Source organism: Girardinichthys multiradiatus, chromosome 21 (genome assembly GCF_021462225.1).
Source record: "Girardinichthys multiradiatus isolate DD_20200921_A chromosome 21, DD_fGirMul_XY1, whole genome shotgun sequence".
NCBI classification, from domain to species: Eukaryota; Metazoa; Chordata; class Actinopteri; order Cyprinodontiformes; family Goodeidae; genus Girardinichthys; species Girardinichthys multiradiatus.
The window spans coordinates 827,202-853,671 of record NC_061813.1 but is presented as its reverse complement, the minus strand read 5'-3'; the positions used below and the strand labels follow the sequence as shown (position 1 = coordinate 853,671).

Below are 26,470 nucleotides of genomic sequence, written 5' to 3'. Positions count from 1 at the left end.
TCTGATGAAAATTAAAAAGAGAGATCATATTTCTCCTATTTTAGCTTCCCTTCATTGGCTCCCTGTTAAGTCCAGAATAGAATTAAAAATTCTCCTCCTCACATATAAAGCCCTTAATGATCTAGCTCCATCATACATCAGAGATCTGATTGGTCCATATGTTCCTAACAGAGCACTTTGTTCTCAGACTGCAGGTTTACTGGTGGTTCCTAGAGTCTCTAGAAGTAGAATGGGAGGCAGATCTTTTAGTTATCAGGCTCCTCTCCTGTGGAACCAGCTCCCAGTTTTAGTCCGTGAGGCAGACACCCTGTCTACTTTTAAGGCTAGGTTTAAAACTTTCCTTTTTGATAAAGCTTATAGTTAGAGTGGCTTAGTTTATCCTGAACTATCTCTGTAGTTATGCTGCTATAGGCTTAGGCTGCTGGAGGACATAATGACCACTTTCACCCTCTTCGCTACATTCTCATACTACTCTCCAATTTTGCTGTGGTGGATGCTTCTACCACCACCACAAAGGGTTAGTATTGTTTCATTGTTTTACATTTATTAGTTTCAGATGATTCTATACATAACTTTAAGTTATTTTATTTAGACAGATATTTTCTAATGGGTGCACACTTTAGTTAAGATTTGTCTGAATGGTTTATTTATACTTGTTCTTTTTTCTTTGAGGTTCTGCAAACGCAGACCAGCTGGAGGTGGAAGCCAGGAACATACCATTATTCCAAAAGACTGAGATGGGGACTTAAGTTCTTAACTTGTTAAAGTTTTTAGTTATTTTGTCACTTTAGTATGCACTTATTTGTGTTAAGTTAAAGATAAATTTGTGTCATTTATGTTTGTTAATTAATTTGTATGTTTTTGTTTTCCATTTGTTGTTCTTCTTATGTTGTGCCTTCCCCATTTGGTGAGTCTAGGTTATTCTATCCCTATTTAAGTAGTCTTTGTTTTTTGGTCTAGAGGTCAGTTTTGTTTGAGTTTTGTTGCTGTTCAGTTGACCTCAGCTGAGTTGGGCTCAAAGTCATGTCATTTATTATTTGAGTTAGTTTTGTATTGAAGTTGACATTTTGTTAACCATTTTTAAGAGTATTAAATTGAAGTTTTTCAAATTTTTCAACAACTTTTGTCCTTGCTTAAGTCTGGTCCACCACATGCATTATTTGCAGTTATTTCAGCTTTTAACTTCATGTTCTCTCTGAGTTTTTTCTCCTCTTAGAACTTACATCTGACCTGACCGTGTTTAGCTGTTACACCTTCCTTGAGAGGGACATTGGCCAAGCTGCTGCTGCCATCAACTTAATGCTCACCTTATACAGATGATACACTTGGCCCAGACTTTCATTGTTTAACCCTGTCTGACCTAGAAAAACAACTGAAGAAGCTATTGCTGCGACTCACTACATCCTGTTAAAAGTAAGTTTTCTTCTCCACTGTTGGGACAGCTGCAAAGTTAACAACACAATGTAAGTAACTGTCCACTGTTCGTACATGCTTGCTCAGGAGGAGTGAATGCTGCAAGTAACTGGCTCAATGAAATCTGTTGGGTTTCTTTAGATAGAAATCTTTTTAAGCAGTTCAAACAATAAACTGAATTTGGCTACATCGTGTTATAGATAGGATTTAATTGGAATGTATATTATTAAACACAGTTAAATTTGTCTTATTTTATATTTTTGTATATAGATCAAATCTGTGTCTTTTAAATTGTTTTGAAATTATATTAGTTGTGTATTAGTGAGACATAAAAAAACTGACTGAACTGACTTCTACCTTAATTACTCAACTATGGATTGTCACCAGTATAGATGCTTGTTCTAGACATTCCAGTTCATTGCACCTTGTTTACTCATCTGTACAATTGCTTCATTGACCTTGGGTGTTTAAGTTGTTGCATGTTTCTGTCAGTGAGCGTTTTTTGATGCAATGTAAAATCTTTATTGAAAAATCACAGAGTGAGATTGATGGACAATCTACACTTTGCTCAAAATTCTGTGTGACACTCAGGACTTATTCAGGACCACATGTTGAAAGTGAAAGTTGTGTTTAGCAGATAAGCAGCTTTCTATTCTGGCAACATTGGAGGAAACAATAAACTTACCCAAAGGAAAGGCAGAGATCAACATAAGCATCCATCAGAAGGTCGATGAACAGCAGCAATACCTGCAAACTAAAAGTAGTCAGAATTACTGGCAGCATCTGACAGCTGTAGCTGAGGGTTGCCTCTCCTCTCCACTAAACCCAGGTTATTATGGTCAGTTACTCTCAGATTGTTGTATTACAAATCACATTGGGCCTGACATATCAGATAATGGTCAAAAGTTAAATATATATTATATTAATCATAGAGTATCAATCACCAGTGAGAATTAGTTCTTGTACTTGCCCTGAAGAATAAAGGATCTCAGCAGAGAGATACTACAGGAGATATTATCAGCTCCATTTTACCACTGCAGTCTTAACATGCATGACCCAGGAATTTAACAATACTGTTTTTAACATGGCACAAGAATGAACTCCTGCACGAACAGTTGTGTTCAAAGTAAAAGCAATCTGTTTAAAACAGTTAGTCACGCTCCAAATCCTTAAACAACTTTCATTTCCAGATGAACAAATGCACTGGGAAAATGGCACATTCCATTCCAAATCCAACATGAAGAACAATTTATCAAATGTGTTTTCACTCTGTGGAAAGAAGGAAAACAGGAATATCAGCAGTGTCTAAACTAGAGCTGAACAGTATGTCCACTCACAATCATCATTCCAGTATCATTGTGTGCAATATTGGAATCGCAAAGGGCTGCTTGGGTGCAGTATTTGGTAGGATATTTCATTTTTATTTTATTTATTTTTAATTTTTGTACCCAAGATGCTAAAGCTCCTAGAGTGACTTTGGCATCGTGATGAAGGAAAATAAAGAGAGAGTTGGGAAAACGTGGATTCATAATTGATCATACTGAACGTTCAGCAATAGGATAAAAATGAAATGTTCTCCTGATATTGTGCAGCGGTACTATGAACTGAAAGATTGTTCCTCTGCTTCTCTTGGTGTTTCCACAAAAACATGTTTGATGTCACCTGTTGAGAATTAAAATCATGTACTTTCATGCTATTAGTTCAGTTCGCATGTATAACCATAAAACTGAGATAAAACAAGTATTGTGAGCCTGAGTGGGAGAAGTCACAGAGGTCACAGCAGGCTTCAGGTTGGAGAAAGGGTTAATCCCAGGTCAGGATGTTCCCAGCAGCTGTGAGAAGTAAATGGGCTGTTAGTCATAATGTACAGAGCCTTGTGAAAGTACTCGGCCCCCTTGAACTGGTCAACCTTTTGCCACAATTCAGGCTTCAAACATAAAGATATAAAATTCTAATTTTTTGTGAAGAATCAACAACAATGTCATGATGTAGGGTTGTTTGGTTTTTGGTTTCGGGTTTTTTCTTATGTTTTTCACAGTTAAGGTTTTGACTCGTTCTTTTGTTATTTTCCTGTTTATGCTTTTGTTTCATGTTTTTCTAGTTATATTTCTGTTTGTTTTCTTGGATTTGCGTTCTGTTCAAGCCATGTTTTGCTCCTGTCACGTTGTGTTCTCTGTCAATTAAGTTTATTCGGTTCACTTGTCCAAGTTAATCTGTCTCCTTGCTGCACCTGTACCATGCTCCATTTATACACACCTGTTCAGTTAGTCATCGTGGAAACACCTTTCATTCTCATGCTCATGTCTTGTTCTAAAACCAAGTCTTGTTTTTTGTCATGCCTGCCCGTTTGTTTTGTTCCTGCCTCCTGCTGTGAGTGAGTTTTCGTAATTAAACCTCTTTTTTTTCATTTACCATCACGCTGCCTGCTCGTCTGCATTCTGGGGTCCAATTATCAAGTAAACCGTGACAGAACCGTGACAAACAAGTGGGACACAATCGTGAAGTGAAATTAAATTTATTGGATGTGTCAAACTTTTTTAACAAATAAAAAACTGAAAAGTGGGGCGTGCAATATTATTTGGCCCCCTTGCGTTAATACTTTGTAGCGCCACCCTTTCCTCCAATTACAGCTGCAAGTCGCTTGCAGTATGTCTCTATCAGTTTTCACATCGAGAGACTGAAATTCTTGCCCATTCTTCCTTGTAAAACAGCTGGAGCTCAGTGAGGTTGTATGGAGAGCGTTCATGAACATCAGTCTTCAGCTCTTTCCACAGATTCTCGATTGGATTCAGGTCTGGACTTTGACTTGGCCATTCCAACACCTGGATACGTTTATTTATGAACCATTCCATTGTAGATTTGGCTTTATGTTTTGGATCATTGTCTTGTTGGAAGATAAATCTCCGTCCCAGTCTCAGGTCTCTAGCAGACTCCAACAGGTTTTCTTCCAGAATGGTCCTGTATTTGGCCCCATCCATCTTCCCATCAATCTTGACCATCTTCCCTGTCCCTGCTGATGAAAATCAGGCCCAAACCATGATGCTGCCACCACCATGTTTGACAGTGGGGATGGTGTGTTCAGGGTGATGAGCTGTGTTGCTTTTACGCCAAACATATCGTTTTGCATTGTGGCCAAACAGTTCGATTTTGGTTTCATCTGACCAGAGCACCTTCTTCCACATGTTTGGTGTGTTTCTCCCAGTTGGCTTGTGGTAAACTTTAAACAATACTTTCTATGGATATCTTTGAGAAATGGGTTTCTTCTTCTTCTCTGTAATTCTTGTGTTAATGATGTTCAAGGGACTGACCATGTGGATTTTAAACCTTAGCTTTCCTTTGGACCTATCACCAGCTAAACATAGAATCCTAAAGTGTGTTATTGCTCTATGATTTCTGAGATTTGTTTGATCCATCTGTGCTGAAGGAGTAACCCTGATGTTGATGTAGGTACCAATGAAATCTGCCTTCGTACTACTTAAAAAAGCTTTGCAACAGATAAATGAATCAATTTGGAAATCCAAAAGTGATTGTTACTGGTTAAAGGCAAGTGGAAGTGGTATACAGGCGCCATCTCGAGGAGTTGAAATGAATCTATAAAAATTGCCAGAACTGAATATTTTTCTAATCTTATTTCTTCAAATAAGAAATATTCTAAGGTACTGTTTGAAACAATAAACTCTTTTGTTTCCCCTGTGATCCCGGCAGCACCTGGGTCCTGTAAAGCTGACAGTGAAGACTTTCTCTAGTTCTCTGTGAAGTCAGTCAATGTCAGAGGAAGTATTTATCCATTAACATGTTAGAACTTTGTTTCAGGCTCTCCACTTTCTCAGTCTCTGAATGTGTTTCATCTAGTGACATTATATAACATTTAATCTTTACCCCATGAAAAACCAATCTATAATAATAATCAATAATCCCGTGGATACATCCTCCTTTAAATAAAAAATTCAGTTCCACAGAATCAGCAACATGTATGGTTGTTTGTTCTACCATCTGTTATGGTAGGAACGCGTTGAAAACTCACTTGGAGTCAGCTGCAGACCACTAACCTGTTTCAGTAAATGAAATATAATTAGCTTAGCCTTACTGGGAACTTGCGTTTGAGAAATAAATGCATAGTTAGCGCTTCCTACAGATTTCTAACTCAATGATCCAGCAAATCTAGCATGAACGTTCAGAGCAGTTTTGATTTAATCATCAAGTCTGTTCAGTCAAACACAGAAATAGTTGCGACGGTACATCTGAGTGAGAAAGTCCCTGCCTACCTTGTGTTCGGTTGCAGAGCCCAGTATCTTGGTGAGTGAATCCGAAATTACCTTAGTTCTGCAACTAACCACTAGAGGTCAGTGTTTCGCCAGGTGTGACGGGATGAGAAAGATGAGAGGCGTGAGTTGGAATATCATCAGAGCAGCCCACTGATTGCTGGTTGCAGGGATTTGTTTTTTTATTTGGACGGTGTATGGTTTGTTGTAGTAAGTCTTTTCCTCTAAGTGGCAGTATTTACATGGATTGGTTATTTTCTTTAAAGAAGCTCCCATCAATGGTTTGCTTTGGATTCCTTCAAGTGAGGTTCTGGGAAGTTATACAGGTCCTTCTCAAAATATTAGCATATTGTGATAAAGTTCATTATTTTCCATAATGTCATGATGAAAATTTAACATTCATATATTTTAGATTCATTGCACACTAACTGAAATATTTCAGGTCTTTTATTGTCTTAATACGGATGATTTTGGCATACAGCTCATGAAAACCCAAAATTCCTATCTCACAAAATTAGCATATCATTAAAAGGGTCTCTAAACGAGCTATGAACCTAATCATCTGAATCAACAAGTTAACTCTAAACACCTGCAAAAGATTCCTGAGGCCTTTAAAACTTCCAGCCTGGTTCATCACTCAAAACCCCAATCATGGGTAAGACTGCCGACCTGACTGCTGTCCAGAAGGCCACTATTGACACCCTCAAGCAAGAGGGTAAGACACAGAAAGACATTTCTGAACGAATAGGCTGTTCCCAGAGTGCTGTATCAAGGCACCTCAGTGGGAAGTCTGTGGGAAGGAAAAAGTGTGGCAGAAAACGCTGCACAACGAGAAGAGGTGACCGGACCCTGAGGAAGATTGTGGAGAAGGGCCGATTCCAGACCTTGGGGGACCTGCAGAAGCAGTGGACTGAGTCTGGAGTAGAAACATCCAGAGCCACCGTGCACAGGCGTGTGCAGGAAATGGGCTACAGGTGCCGCATTCCCCAGGTCAAGCCACTTTTGAACCAGAAACAGCGGCAGAAGTGCCTGACCTGGGCTACAGAGAAGTAGCACTGGACTGTTGCTCAGTGGTCCACAGTACTTTTTTCGGATGAAAGCAAATTCTGCATGTCATTCAGAAATCAAGGTGCCAGAGTCTGGAGGAAGACTGGGGAGAAGGAAATGCCAAAATGCCAGAAGTCCAGTGTCAAGTACCCACAGTCAGTGATGGTCTGGGGTGCCGTGTCAGCTGCTGGTGTTGGTCCACTGTGTTTTATCAAGGGCAGGGTCAATGCAGCTAGCTATCAGGAGATTTTGGAGCACTTCATGCTTCCATCTGCTGAAAAGCTTTATGGAGATGAAGATTTCATTTTTCAGCACGACCTGGCACCTGCTCACAGTGCCAAAACCACTGGTAAATGGTTTACTGACCATGGTATCACTGTGCTCAATTGGCCTGCCAACTCTCCTGACCTGAACCCCATAGAGAATCTGTGGGATATTGTGAAGAGAACGTTGAGAGACTCAAGACCCAACACTCTGGATGAGCTAAAGGCCGCTATTGAAGCATCCTGGGCCTCCATAAGACCTCAGCAGTGCCACAGGCTGATTGCCTCCATGCCACGCCGCATTGAAGCAGTCATTTCTCCAAAGGATTCCCGACCAAGTATTGAGTGCATAACTGTACATGATTATTTGAAGGTTGACGTTTTTTGTATTAAAAACACTTTTCTTTTATTGGTCGGATGAAATATGCTAATTTTGTGAGATAGGAATTTTGGGTTTTCATGAGTTGTATGCCAAAATCATCCATATTAAGACAATAAAAGACCTGAAATATTTCAGTTAGTGTGCAATGAATCTAAAATATATGAATGTTAAATTTTCATCATGACATTATGGAAAATAATGAACTTTATCACAATATGCTAATATTTTGAGAAGGACCTGTACATGCCTGAAGGGGTGGAAGTTAAGCTATTCATAAATTTAAACCACAACCAGATCTGAAACCCAGAAGAACAGTAAGAATTTCACAGAACCTCATTTCTATTAAACATATTTGTTTGGGATGATAAATGCTGTTACAATCACAGAATACTTCAACAAAGAACTCAAATTTACTGTTAAAAGCAGTTAGTTGTTTTTTTCCCTGACACATAATTCAGACAATGTATTGAACATTTCTTCACAATCACATATTTTAAAATCAATCAGTGAAAGTCATTCCAACAGAATATCACTTGTTTTATAACAAACATTCAATTCAATTCAATTCAAAAATACTTTATTAATCCCAAAGGGAAATTAAATGTTGTTGTAGCTCATATTATGAAGCTTTCCTCAAAGAGTCGTTGTAGATGCTGATGGCTGTGGGCAGGAAGGATCTCCTGTAGCGCTCCGTCTTACAGCAGATCTGAAGAAGCCTCTGACTGAAGACACTCTGTTGTTGTAGGACAGTCTCATGAAGAGGATGCTCAGGGTTCTCCATAATGTTCTTCATTTTATGAAGAATCCGTCTTTCCACAATGATCTCCAGAGGTTCCAGAGGAATCCCCAGAACAGAGCCAGCCATTTTTATCAGCTTGTTGAGCTTTTTTAAGTCCCTGGTTCTGATGCTGCTTCCCCAGCAGATGATGGTAGAAGAGATCAGACTCTCCACAACAGACTTATAGAAGATATGCAGCATCTTGCTGCAAACACCAAATGACCTAAGCTTCCTCAAGAAGTACAGTCTGTTCTGTCCCTTCTTGTAGATGGCTTCACAGTTGCATCTCCACTCCAGTCTGTTGTCCAGGTGAACACCGAGGTATTTATACTCCTCCACCACCTCCACTTCTTCTCCCATGATATAAATAGTTTTTGATTTATTCATGTTTCTCTTAAAATCTACAATCATCTCCTTTGTTTTAGTCATGTTCAAAATGAGATGATTGTTTCCACACCATGCCACAAAGTGGTCCACCACCTTCCTGTACTCAGCTTCTTGTCCATCTCTGATCCACCCCACGACTGCAGAATCATCTGAGTATTTCTGCAGATGACAGGAGTCTGTCTTGTACTGTAAGTCTGAGGTGTACAGAGTGAAAAGGAATGGTGAGAGTACAGTCCCCTGTGGTGCTCCTGTGCTGCTGACTACCTGGTTACACTCACAACCCTTCAGTCTCACAAACTGTGGTCTGTTTGTCAGGTAGTCTTTGATCCAGGAGATTGTTGAGGCCTCCACCTGAGTCTTCTGGAGTTTCTGACAAAGCAAATCAGGTTGGATTGTATTAAATGTTCTGGAGAAATTAAAGAACATGATGCTCACAGTGCTGCTGGCTTTGTCCAGATGACAGTGGGTTTGTTGAAGCAGGTGTATGATGGCATCTTCAACTCCAACTCCACAGCGATTAGCAAACTGAAGGCTGAATGAAACATGGCTCTCTCTTTAGCTTGGCACAAAGTACAAAGTGTTGGTGTATCTCAAAATGTGTTTTGCTGAAAGGCAAGTTACAGGTCAATGAATCTATAAAGGAAAGAGAGCATTCCAAGATATTAACGAAGAACAAGTTCATTCAGCACAGTTTTGAATAAGATAACTCTTAATAGCTGAAAAGATTTTTTCATTCTGGAAAGTCACCGGCTCAGCTAGATGATTCAACAATTTGTTGTTTGCCACAAAGTCTGGAATTTCCTCTCAGGTTTGGTTCTGATCTGACCACTGAAGTATCTTTCACATCTCACACTGACCAGAATATCTTTAAAGAGTTCCTCAGTGAAAGAGACAATTTTTGGACAAAATACATGAAATAAACATTCTGACACAACTTTAGTATTCTGCTTCTTCTTATGCTTCTGTAGATTTTTAGCAACACTAAAATCAAATGATCAGCCTTTTGGATTGGACATTTTATAGTTATATTTAAATCTGTAACATAAGAGGAAGACGTTGTTTAGCATCACATGGGGAAGTGCTTCCATTTAATCATTTTCTGATCATTTCCAACTGCCTTATTTATATCAGTTCAATAAGGAAAAAGCTTTTTTTAAATAAAATCACTTTAGCGTGCCGTTACGTCTACCATAACATTAGTATTTAGATATTGTCCTTTAGCAGTTTAGGGTTTCTCCAACATTTCAATCTGAAAAGACTCACAAAGAGAGGGATGGCAATTAGAAAAATTTTAATGATGCGTGATTACATGGTTATTTCTTTGGCGCTCGGACCTGGGAGGAAGACATGAATGCTGAGAATGACATGAGTTAAGATGAACATTTGTAAAGCTTAGATTTTGAAGATGTCTTCACCCTGATCCGACACTGGTGGTGGATTGGCGGCCAGGGAGCGAGGAAGCCAGGAGTAGATGTGAAGGAAGATGGTGGAGGTGGGGTGGAGGAGGGATGAGCTCAGCTGACAAGCGAGGATGAACACAAATGAAGGTCCTTTAAAAGCAAGGCGTCGGAAGGTGATTGGATGGAGAATCAGGCGGACAGGATGCTGATTGGAAGGCTGGGAGACGCACAGAAGAGTCATTGGAAGGTGGAGGCGGTGAAGGTGAGTCTTTCATTCTGAATTTTCGCTTAAACTCCATTAAAACATAGATGCACAGTTAAACAAGGAGGGCTACTACTTTTGATTTCAATCCCTGGTTGTTTTTGTATATTGTCTTTCCCTGTTTTCATCCAACATTTTCCAGAAATATTTTGGTGAAGGTTTAACTGATGTGTTTGCTAAGGAATTAAAGTTGTAAAATAGTCAAGGTGTCAACAATAAGCCCACCTGGGTATTAACATTCTTAATCCAGCAACATACAATCAAATATTGCTGTGTGCCATGTTCTGAGCTCTCTTCATAAAACAATGTATCCATCCTATTTGGCTCTTTTCTAACTGTGATGAAGATAAGAACTTTTTTTGCTTTATATAATGTATAAAAACCTTTGGCAGTAACCTTAGCTACTGACCCTGGTATCCCAACATAACCAGCACATTCAGCTCACTGCTGGTTTATTGTGATGCTTAGATGCACACAACTGTGGCCTAAATTAATATGTAATTGAAAAGAATGACACAGTAATATCTAAATAGTGTTGCAGTTAAACCACTCATGATGGATTAAATGAGACTTCATGAAAGATACACTGAAGCCCCATGGTTTGCTCACATTTGAACCACATATCCCGTTTCTATACAGCATGTATAGCCAATCTGGAGAGTCAATGGGTAAAAGGCTGCCTGTCCACAAGTGCCAGCAATGAGACATGTGTAGCCCAACATCCATGGCTTCAGCCTGTGAGGGAACCAGAATAGCTTCTGTTAACCCAGTAACATTAAAACAAGTTGTGCTATTTATCAGACTGATTCTGTAAAGATCTGGTATCTCCTTAACTTTTCAACCTACTGGAAAATACCAATGTCCTGATAGACTGGCGACCATAAATCTTCAAACTCTATTGTAACCTGTTCATGTGATCTTGGAGTCCTAAACCAAGAATTCTAGATGCAAAGTTAATATTTTCAGTTTGAACAAATTCCAGTCTGGTATCTGGGCTTGATGTTGTCTTTCCGCTGCAGAAGCCTCCTCCTCCTTAGGGTGGTAGTGTTTGTTTTCAGTAGACACATGGCGCCTGACAGGAAGTCCTACAGAGACATGGTTCCTAAAACCTGGTTATCAAATCCACCATAACTGTTCTTCCTCACTATTCACCTTTATCTTTTCGAAACGTGCCTAATTAACAGTTTTACCAATTTAATCAGTTGCTGGTATGCATGTCACATTCCAGGAACCTTCTCAGGAGTTGAAGGGACAATCACAGACCTACAAAGACTTTGGTTGAGCATTTATTTTTACAACTTAGCCTTCGCTTCATTAGATGTGGATATCTGAGTTAGGTGGAACTTCGTCCTGGATGTAAGGCTGCACAGACCAAGACAACAAGGAAAGCATTAAAACAGTGATGAGATTTTTTGGTCATAAAGACTTGCTTTCATTTTATTGAGAACACAGAAATGATTGAGAATACAATTATTAATCTATTATTATGTCCTTCATTCATCTAGGTTAATCTTTCATGACACATGGAGCTGACCCAATATGATATTTCTTTAAACAAGTAGTTTATGTAGAAGTGACTTTGTTGGCTGCTGATACACCAATGAACAGCTTTACATCTCAGCTTTAATGTCTTCTCAGAGTGCAACAGCCATTGCTCCCGTTTTCTTCTCCAACAAATAGTGGTTCCTCACAGTTACTGCAGTGTACCAGCATCTCCACACAGTGCAGGCCGACTGTCCCAGCAGCTTTATGACTGTGCTGATTGTTAGTAGGGTTTGCCTCCAATAGCATTGAGCATGTCCAGCCTCTCTGCAGCAGTGGGCATTTCAGGTTTAACACCGTCTCTTCTTCTCTGCACCATTATGTTGTGCTGCACAGAAAACAACATTAACATTACTGATCATTTGCAATCACTGCTTCACCTTATTAGGAAAAAAACGTTACCAAACCTTCACTACTCATACTGGAATCGAGTCAGAACCTGATCAGCACTAACTACTGTGTTTGATAATAACTGCAGCAGCTTTGGTTAGACACCTTTACATCACACCTTGTTCCTGACATTGATGATCATTGTCACCAAATTGGTGTTTATTGGTTCACCAAGTAGTACAGGCAGCCAGCAGCATTAGTGTTAGTCTGTGTCCTTGCAGCTCAAATCACAGTCCATCCTAAAGTGGATTATACTGGAAGTTTCTTCCTGCTGAAAGAAAAATGTTTCCTTCCTCTCGTCACCTGTTTCCAGGTGCATGCTTAGAGTGTGAGCGCACATTAAACCTAAGATTCAACAAACATAGATATTGAGTGAAGTAGCTGTTTGTACAAATTTGTCACCTGGAGGTGCAAAGTTGTTAGAATAGTGAAAAGGGCAGAAACCAAGAGAAGCACAGCACCTGAGACCAGCACATAGTCTCAACCACAGCAGGCCCAAGAAGACGGACATTAGACACCCACAGATAACTGTCACATGACCAACAAAGAGGTAGGTCTGCAGCAAAGCGAGGAGTAGTAGACCTCGGCAAAATGAACGCCATGATGCACCACCTCCTCCCAAATTGGTTAAAACGTTGTCTAAGCAAACCCAGCAAATTGCATCCAGTCAGTGACTTGTAGCATTCACTCCTCCTGGATGAGCATGTAGAGACAGTGAAGAGAAAAACGTCCAGCAGAACCAGAACCAGGCTCAGTGTGAAGGCTCTGCCACAAGTGACTGAGGGTTTAAAAAGACAGAGGATACAAGCACAGGATACAAAACTGGAACAGCACTCAGAGCGCAGGCCTCTGCCAAGACAATAGGGTTATTGACACATATCAGCTATTTTCCAAGTTGTTGCACCATGGTCTGGCAATGAAATAGAATACTAAACTAACGAACTCCTGGATCCAGATAGTGCTCCACATCATCACCAAAATCTAATAATCTGTTTCTTGTCCTTGTCCTAATACACACCTTGTCTGAAATGTCATCAAAATCCCTTCATAAATTTGAGATATTTTGAAAACAGACGGACAGATGCCAACAAAAACCTAACCTCTTTGGTGGAGGTTATAGCACAGAAGCCTGAGTGCCAAGGCTACCTTCCCCTTGCTGCTACTGGATGCCGAGTGGCACCAACTACGCCAAAACAAATTCCTTGTATGTCCAAAAACGTACTTGGCAATAAAGCTTTTCTGATTCTGATTCTGATTAGCATTCTAAAATTGTCGCAACTCGAGGTGACAAAGTAGCGCACGCACCTGCTCTGCACGCACAATCCAAACGTTTGATGGTCATACAAACACAGGATTATATTTTGTTATACGACCTGTCTTCTTGGATGCCAGATGTAACCCAGAATTAATAAATCCTTTTTGAAGAGCAATGCTGCCCTGTCACATGTAGGCAACCAGCCTCTTCACATGGTATTACTGAAATGCCAAGACAGAACATGTGGAGAAAACAAAATCTGACTCTTCCAAAGATCCCCTGTCCTCATATATGTAGAAACACCAATGGTACAGAGTACGTGATCTTCCATGCAATATCTGATCTACCAGATCTACCATCTTGTAACGCATTTCTTTGTTTTAGCTTCAGCAGCCATCTTGTTACAGGACCTGGCTGACCACATTCTCTGATGTTTAGTTGTTCTAGTTTCCCACCCACCCTTATAGTCACACACGCATTTGCTTCAGATAGCCTTAAACCTCTGTGCCGCCTCTGAGCTTCCTCTGGCCTTTCACAAATCACATGTGGAGCCTGAGATATCCCTCCTAGGTGTAAGCTTCCTGAGGTAAGGCCAGCAGTACTGCACCACAGAAGGGATGGAATCTGCATCTCGAATACAATCCTTTTAAAAGAAAAGAAGACTCAGTGTAGCGATCCCATTATTGGCCTAGCAAAAGCTTTGAACTGAAATGACTATTTCTGTTTCCTACTCTTGTTGTCTGAAGGGTTTTCTAACAAGAGGGTGACCTCTGCCCCCCCCCCCCCGGCTGTATCGGCCCTTTCGCAAAGCAAATGGAGACCGCTAAAAGGAGCTTTTTCCAACCTTGAAGTGTTTAGTGAAAGGTCCTGTCGATAATCATTTGCTATAGTATTTCTTGTGTACAGAATGAGGGTTAGTAGTCAGTAGTGTTCCTTAAGTTTAACAGCAGTGATTTTAATTACTGTTGCTTTATTGTAATAAATCCTATTATAAAAGTAGTGGTTTGTTATTATGTTTGTCTAATAGCTGCTGGTTAAAAGGCCTGAAATCATAGCTTCTGTCAGCCACACTGTGATTATCATATCTCTAGACTAATAGACGTTTGAGACTGATATAATTATTGTTAGTTATTGGCTCCTGGTTTCCAGGCTGTGCCCCACTAAATGATGCTTTTTATTCATGAAGAACTCTCTTTAGACACTGAATTCAGACTTCTGAAAGGTTTGTTATTTATGCACGTTTTCCTTCCTCCTGATGTTGAGATAAATGAACTCACCCAATATTTTCTGCAGTTCTTATATGTCTGGAAGTAGGCCGAACACATGCTCCTATCATAGTTGTAAGAATCCAAACACTTATGGGAGGCATTGCTCTCCTGAAAGAGGAGAACCAGTTCCAATCACAGAGCAGAACTTACCACGTTCAACACTGTGCAGCTTGGGAAGCGTCATAACTTACCTCTAAGCAGGGGTTTATGTCCTGGTTTGAAACCTTTCGGGATATTTTATCCATCTGGACCTAAGAACAGAAAAACAAGAAATGGTTAAACTTTTTAATGGATTTTTTTCTATCTTCTTTCAGCGAGTTTGTCATTAGCTGAGCTACCACTGCCATTACCTGTTTACTCTTCCCTTACCATAGAAAGTACCCCTGGATCAGTGCTTGTGTGTTGTTTATGTGTGTCTCCTCTCATCTTCACTGTCGCTACAGGCTCCTCTAGGATGAGTGAATGCTTACTGGGTTTCCTTGGAACCAATTTGAATAGTGAACTGAACTTGACGGCATTGTTTAATAGCATGCGTGACTGTCTGTATGATCGGACAGAACTGACTTGATATTTGTGTAAATAGACTGGTTCTGTTTGCCTTCTAAAGTCCTTTGACACGACATTTGTGGTAAACTGATCCTATATAAAAAGTCATTAGAAGTGTAATTGAATCACATGGTTAGAGCTGTGTTTTAAAAGGCATAAAGGAAGATTTAATGCACCTACTGAAGGGATTAAACTGGAACTGGATATAGCAGAGAAATAGCGTACACTGTTGTAAATCTATTACATTTTAAAGCAAGCAGCAGAGTTTCAACATGTGCAAATACAGAACTGGACTATGTGCATGACATTTCATGTTGCACTCTGGAGAAGCTGCACTATGCTAAATAAAGTCTATTTATATGACCATGGTATAAATCCTGAACAATAAAAACACATACATTAAACTAAGAAAAAACTGCATAAATAATAAAACATCAAGGCAAACATGAAAGTGCAGTGCCATTAATAACTGACTAAAAGCTTTTTTTAATAAAATAAAGTATTCACTGTTTTTTTTTTATGGTTTTGACCCTTTCAATACAATGTGAAGACAATGAAAGGTTCTATGGATAGAGGACCTCAGGGTATACAGCTGGAACAGGTCACACACATACTGATGTGCTTCAGCATGCAAAGTCCTCAAAGGCAACATCAGAACTTTCAAAAGCAACTGGAGTCTAACAAAGAGCCTAACCGTTCCAGTCAGGAGTCCTGCTGAAACCTTCTGTAAGATCTAAACACAATGAAGAGCTTTTTATTAAGACGAATAAGCAATTGATTTTAATTCAACTTTGGGATATTTGGCAGGTGCAAGCAACAGGTTGTGCAATCAGGTTCATGGAATTTTCAAGCTCAGAATGACAAGAGCACCTGAAGATGACTACACATCATTGTAACAGTGAAAACTACAGAACCCAGGGTAGCTTTACTCATCAGATGTCCTGAATGACAGACTGTGTTCCGGATCCGGCAAAAATCAAGTCTTATTCATTTATGTTCTCTTCCATTTACAATCATTTGTTTTAATGAGACACTATGAATGATGCTATGTAATAATTTGGGGAATCACACCTAAACAAGAGGTCTGGAGCTCCCGTCCAGTCTGGCTAAGACAGACACTCAAGACATCATCTAGTTGATGGAAAAAACATTGCTTTCTTGAAAGCAGTTTTATTGGCAAAATCAAAGCAGAATAAAGTTGTAACTGGAAATAAAATAAAAATAGAATCTTGTGAAAATACTCTGGAGACTGAAGAGAAAAAGCACCACAGAACCCTTCAGCTTTAAAACTGCATCTCCCTAGAAGCATAGATGGATAAATCAGAGATGACTGAAAACCTTTGCACAGTACTGCATGTCTCTTGATCGAGGTACTGTAGGAGGTCTGAATCCAACAGAAAATGAAAGGATTCCAAGATAGTCCTGACTGATGTATACAGGTGTTCTGTCCCTAATCTGGATCTGATTGTTAGAACCTGATAGAGAACACAGAAACCATGCGGTCCAATCAAACATCCTAACCTTCACTCGCACCTTCTGATGCTGCTGGAGCTCACACTGTTCCTGTTAGGCCACGATAATGACAAGAGAGGGTTTATTAACTTTCTTCAGTCAGAGGTTTACATACACCAAGGTTGTTTAGGAGGATACTGAACCAGGCCTGTTTGCTGTTCTATAATAGAACTGTTTTAAAGGAATTGCTGCTTTTTTATAAAGGATGGTTTTATTTGTCTATGTGAAGCATAACCCCCTGTCCGAAGCAAATTGTTCCCAAAGGAGAGAAATAAAGATACTTTGATTGTGCCTTTAATGAGGGGTTTTCACGTGACTGCACCTGGGCATCGCCATCTGGGGTGGCTGCTGCAGCCGGTTTTCTTTGTTTTAGCGCAGGAGTGGGGCACCTTTTCTCTCCCAGGGGCCATTTTAGTTTTCAAAAAGTCATCTGAGGGCCACACTCAAATAGTAAAGCCTATTAATGCAACTATTATAGATTCATAAAACCATAGTTTTAGTTGCTGCATATTTATTTTTGCAAACATTTGTACATTTCAGTTTTTTTGTTTTCTCTTACATTTGGTTTCTTTTAAAATACAAAATAGTGTTAAAAAATACCACCCAATAAAACTGAGGCATGTACAATTGATTGTACAAATTACAAATATTTCTCAGTTTTACATCAACAAGTAAATCTTTTTTCTAATATAACCAGATATCAAACCATAATATATGCAATATATTATGGTTTGAAAGCCATAAGCATAATGGTGTTCTGTTTGCCAGTACACATGCCACACGCAGCTGATTTTCCAGATTGAACTTAGTAAGTCTTCAGCAGAACCGTCTTTTTGCCAGAGTCAATTTAGAGAAGAACTGCTCACAGCGGTATGTTGTCCCAAACAGAAATACAAACCTGAGAGCATGTCTTCTCAGGTTTGGAGAATCCTCAACAATGACATACAGTTTGTAGAAGTCCAACAAAGGAAGGTTGTTGTATTTGGCTTTGAGCTCATGGTTGCTTTAGAGCTCGATGATCTCCAGTTGGAGGTTGTCCGGCATTTCAGATGGTTCCACATTAAATGGCATCGCAAACATGTTGACTTCCTTCTGTTCAATTTTCACATCATGAACTTGTTCATCAAAGGCCTGGATTAGTTTTGCACACTCACCAGCGCATTCACTTGTTACAGCAAGATTTTGCTTTTGAAGATAAGGAAAGTACACAGTGTTACCACTTTCCAGCTGATTTTGCCAGTCTTAACTTTCCTTCAAATGTCTTCACAGGTGAGAGCAGAGCACTTAGAAGCTGACTGGAACCTTGCAGGTTGATGTTCAGCTCTGACAGGTGCTTAGTCATGTCCACCATGAAGGCCAGATAGAGACAATGGTCATCACTAAGCTCCACTGCAGGTTTCCCCTTCATCTCCATGTACTGTTTAACTTCTTCCCTCAGACAATAGAATAGTTCAAGCATGTTTGCACGACTCAGCCATCGTACTTCACAATAGTACACCAGAGCTCCATACTCTGACTTCAGTTCAATGAGCGGCTCCCTGAACTGACGACTATTTAGCCCTCGACTTTTAATAACGTTCACATTGGAGAGTTTTCATTACACTGATCATCTTCAGGGAATGAAGACACAGACTCTCTTGATGCAGTGACATATAACTAAATCACCAGGATAGAGACCAATCCAGCTAATTTCATTTCTCATTAATGCAGTCAACCACTTTTTCACACCAACCATCGCTGCTGCTCCATCTGTAGCAAGCCCACTCAGCTTCTTCAACAGCAGTTCAAATTTGTTCTTGGCCTGGACAACTTGATGAAACACATCTTCACCTTTGGTTGTTCATCCATAGTTTGCAGAGACAGCATCTCCTCCTTTGTATCAAAGACTGCTGTGACCCCTCGCACAAAAACAGCTAGCTGCGCAGTATTGGTGATGTCTGTGGTTTCGTCACAGGCAAGAGAAAAATACTCAAAATCTCTTGAAGTGTCCTTGAGTGTTTTCTGAATATCTTCAGCCATATCAGTGATTCTGTCTCCAACTGTTCTTCAGGACAAACTGATGCTTTCAAATATTTTTACTTTGTCAGGAACTAGCAGCTCTGCAGCAGCAACAATGCATTCCTTGACAGATTCTCCTTCTGCATGAGGTTTCAGCTTCTTAGCTATTAATTCACTCACCATAAAACTTGCTTTTAGAATATTTTCTCTGTCTGGTTTTATAAACGCTGATTATAGCGCATCCAAACTCAGAGAAAGCGCTCTAACTTTATCAGTTTGCAGCTACCCTCTCAGCTCCTCCAGTTTAACATGCTTACTCCTGTAATGTTGCTCCACATTGGATTTTTTCATCACTGCCAGCGCCTCCCCACAAACTAAACACACAGGTTTGCTTTTCACTTCGACGAAAAAAAATTGTTGTTCATCCATTTCTCTTGAAAAACACAACATTCAGCGTCTACTTTTCTTTTTTTTGCCGTCGCCATGATCGACACCTGTCCATCAACTCGATCTCATCTCATGTTGTGTTCACTGACCCTGACCCTGGCTCAGATGCCTGCATTACTGACGTTTATATATCAGAATTACAATTTCTTATGGGTTTTTTTCTTCGCCAAGACTTAATGGTTTTATTTGTTCACTTCGGACCAAAGGATTCCAAAGTCATGGTGTGGCCCACCCTGCCTCCATACTGGGAGAAGGCAGAGCTGGCCCCTGTAGAAGCCAAAGGCAGAGCTGTAGGCGGTTCGGATAGGGGTGGAGAATCCGGCCCCCCGGCTGGGAGAGAAGATCCATTCTGGAGTGGAGGCGCATGGGCGAGCCGCAGCAGCAGAGGAAACCAGGTCCTCACCAACCAAAACTTGGCTACCAACAGAAGCTTGTGCCCATCCTGGAGAAAACCTCAGGAGTGTCTGGAAGATCAGGAGGAATGGGGGAAAGGCATAAAGAAGGGTTTGGGGCCACTCATGTGCCAATGCGTTGCAGCCCAAAGGACTGGCATTGTCTGTCAGGGAGAACCAGAGGGGACAGTGAACTGCGTCCATGGAGCCAAACAGGTCCACCTCTGCCCTGCCGTTGGTCACCCAAATGCGATCCACCACCTCTGGGTGAAGCCGCCATTACCCCGGAAGGGGCACCTGCCAAGATAGAAAGTCAAGCACACACCTGCCAGAGTAGCAACAGGCTGCTGCCTCGTTCGAGAGGCCTGGACTGTGCGTTCTAAGGCCTCAAGCGCGACGGAGCCAAAGCGCAACCCCCAGAACCACAGGAAGAGCCCTCAGTGTTCTCCGGCAGGGCTTGGTCAAAGACGATTGCGGCAGCCACACCTGCCGCTTAGCATGTACTAGCATCGAGAGCGTACGCCCAAGCTCATGTGTCATCAGGGCGGAGGCCTGCAGAGACGCATCCAACAAGCCCTGGGTCGACTGGTCCAAGGGAACCGACTCTAACGAGGAAGACAGGCCCAACATTAGATGGGAGAGTGAGTTCCCGATCCGACCCATTCGGGCACCCGAGTCATAGGCCCTACAAAGTAAACTGTCCGTGTCACGACATTGCAGTCGTGGACAACGGGCATTAGGCCTCAACGCCTCATCAGGAGGAACAATAAGAGAGGCAATGGCAAATTCGACAGGGGGCATGCGGCCCAACCCAAACTTGGAACTTCATGCATGCCAGCCAGGGCCCTGCCATTCACCATCAGGCGGGAATAGGTCCTCGTGTCTGTCCAGCAAGCATGCAGCTCCTGGACGTACTCCGCCGAGGAAAGAACAACAAAGGCGGTCTCGGCATCACAACGCCTAAAGAAGGCGCTAGATGGAGCAGACTTGGCCGGCAGAGCATCCAGCTGCAAACAGCCCTGAGCCATTATAATAGCCACAGACACCAGCTGCCCTGCACCTCCCTGAGAGGCACTGGAGCCCGAACCTGAGGTCCGGGAGCCCAACTCTGGAAAGTCCTATTGAAAAAGGGTGCCCGAGGCTGCAATCGAAATAGCATCTTCCTCGCAAGTTGACCCACCCTGTTCAGAAGGGGAATTCCCGCCGTGGCCACCATCCACCCGGAGACTGAAGGAGGGCCTTTATCTGGGCCAGCTCCATCGAGAGCTGATCCACCTTAATGGACAGTGCCAGTGGCCCGCGTCGCTTGGCCCTCTTACCAGACACGTTGACCTACTTCTGTCACGCCTGGATTTTTAAAACAAGGAGTTTTAAAACAATATATATAAAATCACGAATGTTTATATATTTGTAATGAAAGCACAAATAAAATAAATAAAACATTTATTCACATGGGATTAAATTCAGGTGTGTTGGTCGGGATCGGGTCGGCCAAGATTTTATGAGCTGGATCTTTACTCAACCGCCAGCTACAGTAATACCAGTCCACACATGCAACATTTTTTCTCATGCATAAAATGATAAAATTTGGGACATTTCCGGAGACAGCTTAACCCGAGGACAGCTAGTCTAAAATGGGGACTCAATTCGGACATTAGGGACGTTTGTTCACCGTAGTTCAAACAGAGCAGTAATATTTGAAATGTGTTTTACACGATTAAATGAACAATAAATATAAGAAATGCAAGCACTATTTCCTCAGTAATAATCAGAAAGAAAGAGACATAACAAGCCCTAACGGACTGTCACATGTTTTAAAGTGTTTATAACCTATCCTTACTTCATTGTGTGATATGTGAGGGCAATCGCCTGGATTTGCGCTAAACAAACCAACAGGCAGTACATATGGTTCCACCTTGTTGATTTTCCTGAGGTACATGGCCTTATCAGGTGGCTGTAACGACTCTAGATACTTTGCCATGGGAAAAAAAGTATGCAATGTTGTGAAGAGCTGTGACGTGACATGGAGCCACCCAAGATGGCGGACTGGAAGTGAGGCAGGGTCTTCAGGGGACGTCATCATGTTTGGCTACGTTTGGCTCTTGGCCACCACGCGCAGCACAACCCAGAAAGGCCAGATAATGATGTCATGGCTATGTAAGCTTCTGATTGGTAAACTTACAACATCTGAGTTTTTAAGGCACCACCTCAAAAATACTGCTTCCTTGAGTGACATCACAGAGAGAAAAAAAACCAAATATACGCCATCATTCCCATGTTCAGAAGGGGAACATGGGAATGTCCGGGCATGTTACTGTTCAGGAAGGAGACCGGTTCTGTGTTCCAGAGATGAAATGATTTTTGTTTTTGACAAAAAACATTGAAACAGTGTAAACATAATAGCTTTTAATGGGTTAAAATCCTAAAATACAATTAATATTTGATAATAAAGTCGATTTTAAAGATTGATTCATTTAAAGAGGACAAAATACAATACTAAAATACTATATACTTACAGTTGATTTTAGGAAGCTGATCTGTTTTGTCGCTCTCAAGTGTGAAGGTGTTCTTTATTTTTATCTAAAAATGGAAATTAAAAACAATAGTTATGACCACTATATTAAAAGAATCTATGTCACTGCCAATCTATGATCCATCTAATAGTTATAACAAACAAATGTTCCTTTAAATGAATTTAATGTACATTATTTGACTCTTTTGGATGAATAGTTTCAATAAAAAAAAACTGTGGAGCAAAGTAAGCCTGCTAGACTTTAACGGGCTAATTCTCTAAAAATATAATTCATATTAGATATGCATATTTCAGGTTGAAGTAGTTTATAAGACGCACATGTTTAAAAGACAGAAGAGGACATTTTTTATCCTCTTACGGCCTGATAAACATGTGGAACAGTTTGGAAAGTAACTGAGTGTTTGGACCTGAGGGGAGCAGTGGCAGAACCTTTAGACGGAAGTGGGTCGTTAAAGCAGAACATGACCAGGATCTGTCATGGAGAAGGTGCACCTACCTCTACCAAGTTCACCTACAGGAACCGCTGTGGATCCACATGGTTGAAGGTCATGACTCAGTTAGGAAATAACCCGAAATAACTGGCTGTCCTCCTGCTGTCCCTTCAACAGATCCGCTCCTAGTCAACCCGTCTGATGGTCCTACATGCAGTTAGCAAACTCATAGTCTCCAACGGCTCCGTCATGCATGCATCAGCGTATCAGGAAATTTCCCCAAACTCATCGTCACCTGAACGTAACATCAAGCCAATGAAAACGCCAGACAGCGATAACGCCGTAGCCTGACAGCCCGGCGGTCCAATAGGATTTCTCCTGTGATCTGCGCTGCGTCCTGTCCTTATTGAACAGACCAAAGAACTTTTAACGATTGACAGGATCTCTAGCAAGTCCAAAAAACAGCCGTTTATTGAAAGGCCCGTAACTGAGATGGAAGTGAAAGTGGCAGCGGCGTAAACAAATCACAAGCAGCGGGGGGACCCGGATGGGCGTGGCCACAGTATAGTGCGGTTGCATCGCAGCGCATACACAATGGCTGCCCGAAAGAGGAGAGAGCAAACAATTTTCAGGCCCGCCGCGTCTGGCAAAAAATATGAGAAAAAAATTATAAAAAATTCGGAAAATAGTTGAAAGTCAAGAAAAAGTCCACAGAAAGGATGTGGAGGCTTCCAGGGTAAGTTTGGTGCAAATGAAATAAACGGGCACCCCGCTGATGCCTTCAAATATCGGGGTTATTTAAATGAGGAGAGGTGGGGGTGAGCTGGGGAAAAGTTTGTGTTAATCAGTCCTCCGTTTCGGAGCGGAGAAAAAAGCAGCGGAGTGTTTTCCTCCTGAAAACCCGTGAAGAAGTTCAGTTAGTGCTGATAGGTATGAGTGTCACGGTGCGCGTCCACGAACATTAAAGGCGCATTTAGCGGCGGTGGGGGGGGGGAAGAGAAAGTTGAAGCAAAGCGTTGATTTCTTTTTTTTTTTTTTCCATCTAATGACAACGACAGTCCGCTGAGCTGTGCCAGGATCCTCGACTCAGACATAACCTCCAGTCCTTCTGCTCTCTGCAGAAACACTTAGTTAGTTCTCAGCCACAGGATCAGAACCGTGAGCGGTGCAAACGCGTTGATTTAAGCATCTCCTTCTGAAATGAATGCCAGCTAGTGAGAGGGGAGAGTCGGCGTGTAGGTTCGACGGATGGCAGAACTGCACCCCGGAGGAAGAGAGACGAACCTTAGTGTCATTAAAGGTGCAGAGAGCATGTGGAACATCTGTCTGGTTGCCTGCTGGCAGCTGATGTTTGGTGCAAGATGGTAAAGTTGGACTGTGGCAGGTTATCCCGACCCGAACAGATCAGATCGGAACCTCTGTCTGCAGGAGGCGTGTTTGCTGTCTTCACCTGTCCTGGGTTTAGGACTCTGCTCCCAGGCTGCGGTTCTGATGTGGACCGGTTTAAATGTTCTGAGGTTCAGGATGATTGTGAACAGTTTGTTCTGATTAGGCTGGAAATGCGTGGATTTCAGTGGATCTGAAATCATTCTTTTCTAGAAAATGTTTTGAGCCTCAGCAAAACTTTTCTGGTTTTCTGGAAATTGTTTCATTCTAAAGACATTTGGAAAAAAGTTTGTTGAAAAACATAGAACTTTTATTTTGAAACATTTTTACTCCAATAATAAAACAAAATCCTTCAATAACAGTTTATGTGTAGTTTGCTAAAATCCTGAACTAGTTAGCCAAATAGTTTATTTGAATTTTATTTAGTTTAGCATTTCGTTACTATGCTACATTATATTTTTTTATGTATGTTCAGCTAAATTTAAAAACTCAACAATTTTTTCTTTAAATCTCTTATATTTTGAAGTGATATCTGTAATGTCCTTTGTCCTGTTTAGAGCTTTGTTTCTGTCTCTCATAAAGCAGTAAATTCATACTTTAAGTTAAAGCAGTGAGCAAACATGCAGAAAACGTTTTCATATTTTGGGCCTGTATGTGTTTAGAATCAAACAAATCTCTATGAAATATGCTTGTTTTACTAGAATCTGTTTGAGAAGAAAAGTTCATATTTTTGCTGAAAAACAACTTTTGCAGATGTAAAAAAACAAATGAAAAATGAGCTTGTTTATGCCTCTTATTAAAATAATTGCCTCTAATTCATGCATTTTGAAACAGGAGTTTTCTCTTTTGAAATGTAAACAAATCACTGTAAATTAGGATTAGTAACAGTTTCATGGTTTTAAATTTCATACCTGCCTTTTCTCAAGATTGTAGTTGCCATTATTTTCTCCCACCTCATTTTTACAGGAGAGTTTTATGTGTTTCCTCTGGTTTTTCACTGAAATCTGCCTGGAGGTTATGTGTCAGCACATGAATAACTGCCCTAAATGTCCTCTTTTTGTAACGCTTCAGTTCTGTTTAGTTCACATGTCAGCAACAGTTCAAGGTAATTAACTCCTTTAAGTCACTGTTATAAACAGGATCTGACTGAGAGGGTTCAGTCAAAGTTTTGTTGTTTTTATAAATATAATCTCAAATTTCTGGCAAGTCACTTGAAAAAGAACAAAGAAAAGGTAACAATGTCAACCATCCCTGACAGCAGTGGTATATCAACTAATGAGACCAAAGAAAATAATACAGTTTTTAGAAATTACTACAAAGATCTATACTAAAATAATATTGATCCCTCTAATTCTGACTCAGATTTATTCTTAAATAAAGGTAATCTCTCTAAATTAAATGAGCTACAGAAAGTAGTTCTGGACTTACCTTTGAATGCAAGTGAAGCAGTTAAAAGTATGCCTAATGGCATGGATCCAGGACCTGATGGTTTCCCTGCAGAGTTCTGACCACTGCTGGACCCCACCTTCCAACAGGTGGAAACCTCCATACTGTTGTGCAGCAATAGGTTAGGTTTGGCTATGAATAACTATTAATAAGTACCAAAGACAAGTATTAATAAAGTCAGTAGATATGCTCAAAATAACCAAGTCGGTGCACCACGTGATTATCAGGAATTAACAGCCAATCAGCTCTCGGTCTGTCAGTTATTGTTCTAAGAACACCTGCCTGGTGGAATTGAAGAACGATAGATGGAATGAATTAATTCTATGGTGTTCTCAAACAGCATAATACTTCCATTAATAAACTCTTTAACTAGACCATTAAACATTCAATTAAATTACAAAGTAAAAATAAAAGATTTGGGAAATCTACTAAACTACAAAAATAAATAAAAGAATAAAAGTAATAAACTAATTCAGTGATATTAAAGTTTAACGTGAACATTTATGTTTCAGAACCAAGGCTTGGTTTCAACAATTTGGAATCAGGTCCAATTAGCTTTCAAATGAATTAAGAACAACAGTTGCTATGTGTTCAGACAAAGCAACTGTTCACAAGTTCACAAAGCAAAGCAAAAGGATAAATGAAAAAGTATTTTAATCAAATGATGCTTGAAAATCTTTTGCTGAGTTGAAAGTTAATAACCTTTTAGTTATTTAACAATGGATTGTTAATGTTATGTTAACTTGTGGCTCATTGAATGGAGTGATATTCTACCAAGGTGATGGCAGGACCAGGTATGGACTCACAAGACAGTGAACAAATAGACATCTGGATTTAACAGCTGAGCACAACAACAAAGAAAATGGTAGCTGTGATGCCATCAGCATCCCCTTTATGTCTCACAAGTTTCTTCAAGTACCACTAATGAAACTATGATCCTGTGTATGAGCCCTGGGGGGCTGCTGCAGCTGATTACAGTGCAAACAGAGTGAGCTGTGTAGTAAACTGTGTAGTAAACTGTGTAGTAAACTGTGTAGTAAACACAGCCAGCAGAACTAATGGTGGCTACAGTCGTAGCATTAACAAAGCTTCAGCTTTAGGGATAATGGAGACGCAATTTAGCACATTTA

At 40.6% G+C, this 26,470-nt stretch overlaps 2 protein-coding genes across 3 annotated transcripts in view; one reads left to right on the top strand and one right to left on the bottom strand.

Moving 5' to 3' along the window:
• Nucleotides 1-11,597: 11,597 nt before the first annotated feature.
• Nucleotides 11,598-22,870, bottom strand: chchd7 (coiled-coil-helix-coiled-coil-helix domain containing 7). 2 transcript variants are annotated; one of them, XM_047349657.1, is made up of 5 exons: nucleotides 22,574-22,788; nucleotides 22,061-22,124; nucleotides 14,841-14,900; nucleotides 14,659-14,757; nucleotides 11,598-12,064 (listed from the first exon to the last, which is right to left on the bottom strand). In XM_047349657.1, the coding sequence occupies exons 3-5, from the start codon at nucleotides 14,892-14,894 to the stop codon at nucleotides 11,960-11,962; spliced, it is 258 nt and encodes an 85-aa protein (XP_047205613.1). In that variant the 5' UTR covers nucleotides 14,895-14,900; nucleotides 22,061-22,124; nucleotides 22,574-22,788; the 3' UTR covers nucleotides 11,598-11,959. The 2 variants fall into 2 exon arrangements, with proteins under 2 accessions (XP_047205613.1, XP_047205614.1); XM_047349658.1 differs by lacking the exon at nucleotides 22,061-22,124 and having other exon boundaries at nucleotides 22,574-22,870.
• A 241-nt stretch (nucleotides 22,871-23,111) lies between these two features.
• Nucleotides 23,112-26,470, top strand: part of plag1 (pleiomorphic adenoma gene 1) — a 37,318-nt gene continuing 33,959 nt past the window's right edge. The window contains exon 1 of the mRNA XM_047349655.1: nucleotides 23,112-23,244. The gene's annotated coding sequence lies outside the window, so the exon portion shown is untranslated. The remainder of the gene's footprint in view (nucleotides 23,245-26,470) is intronic.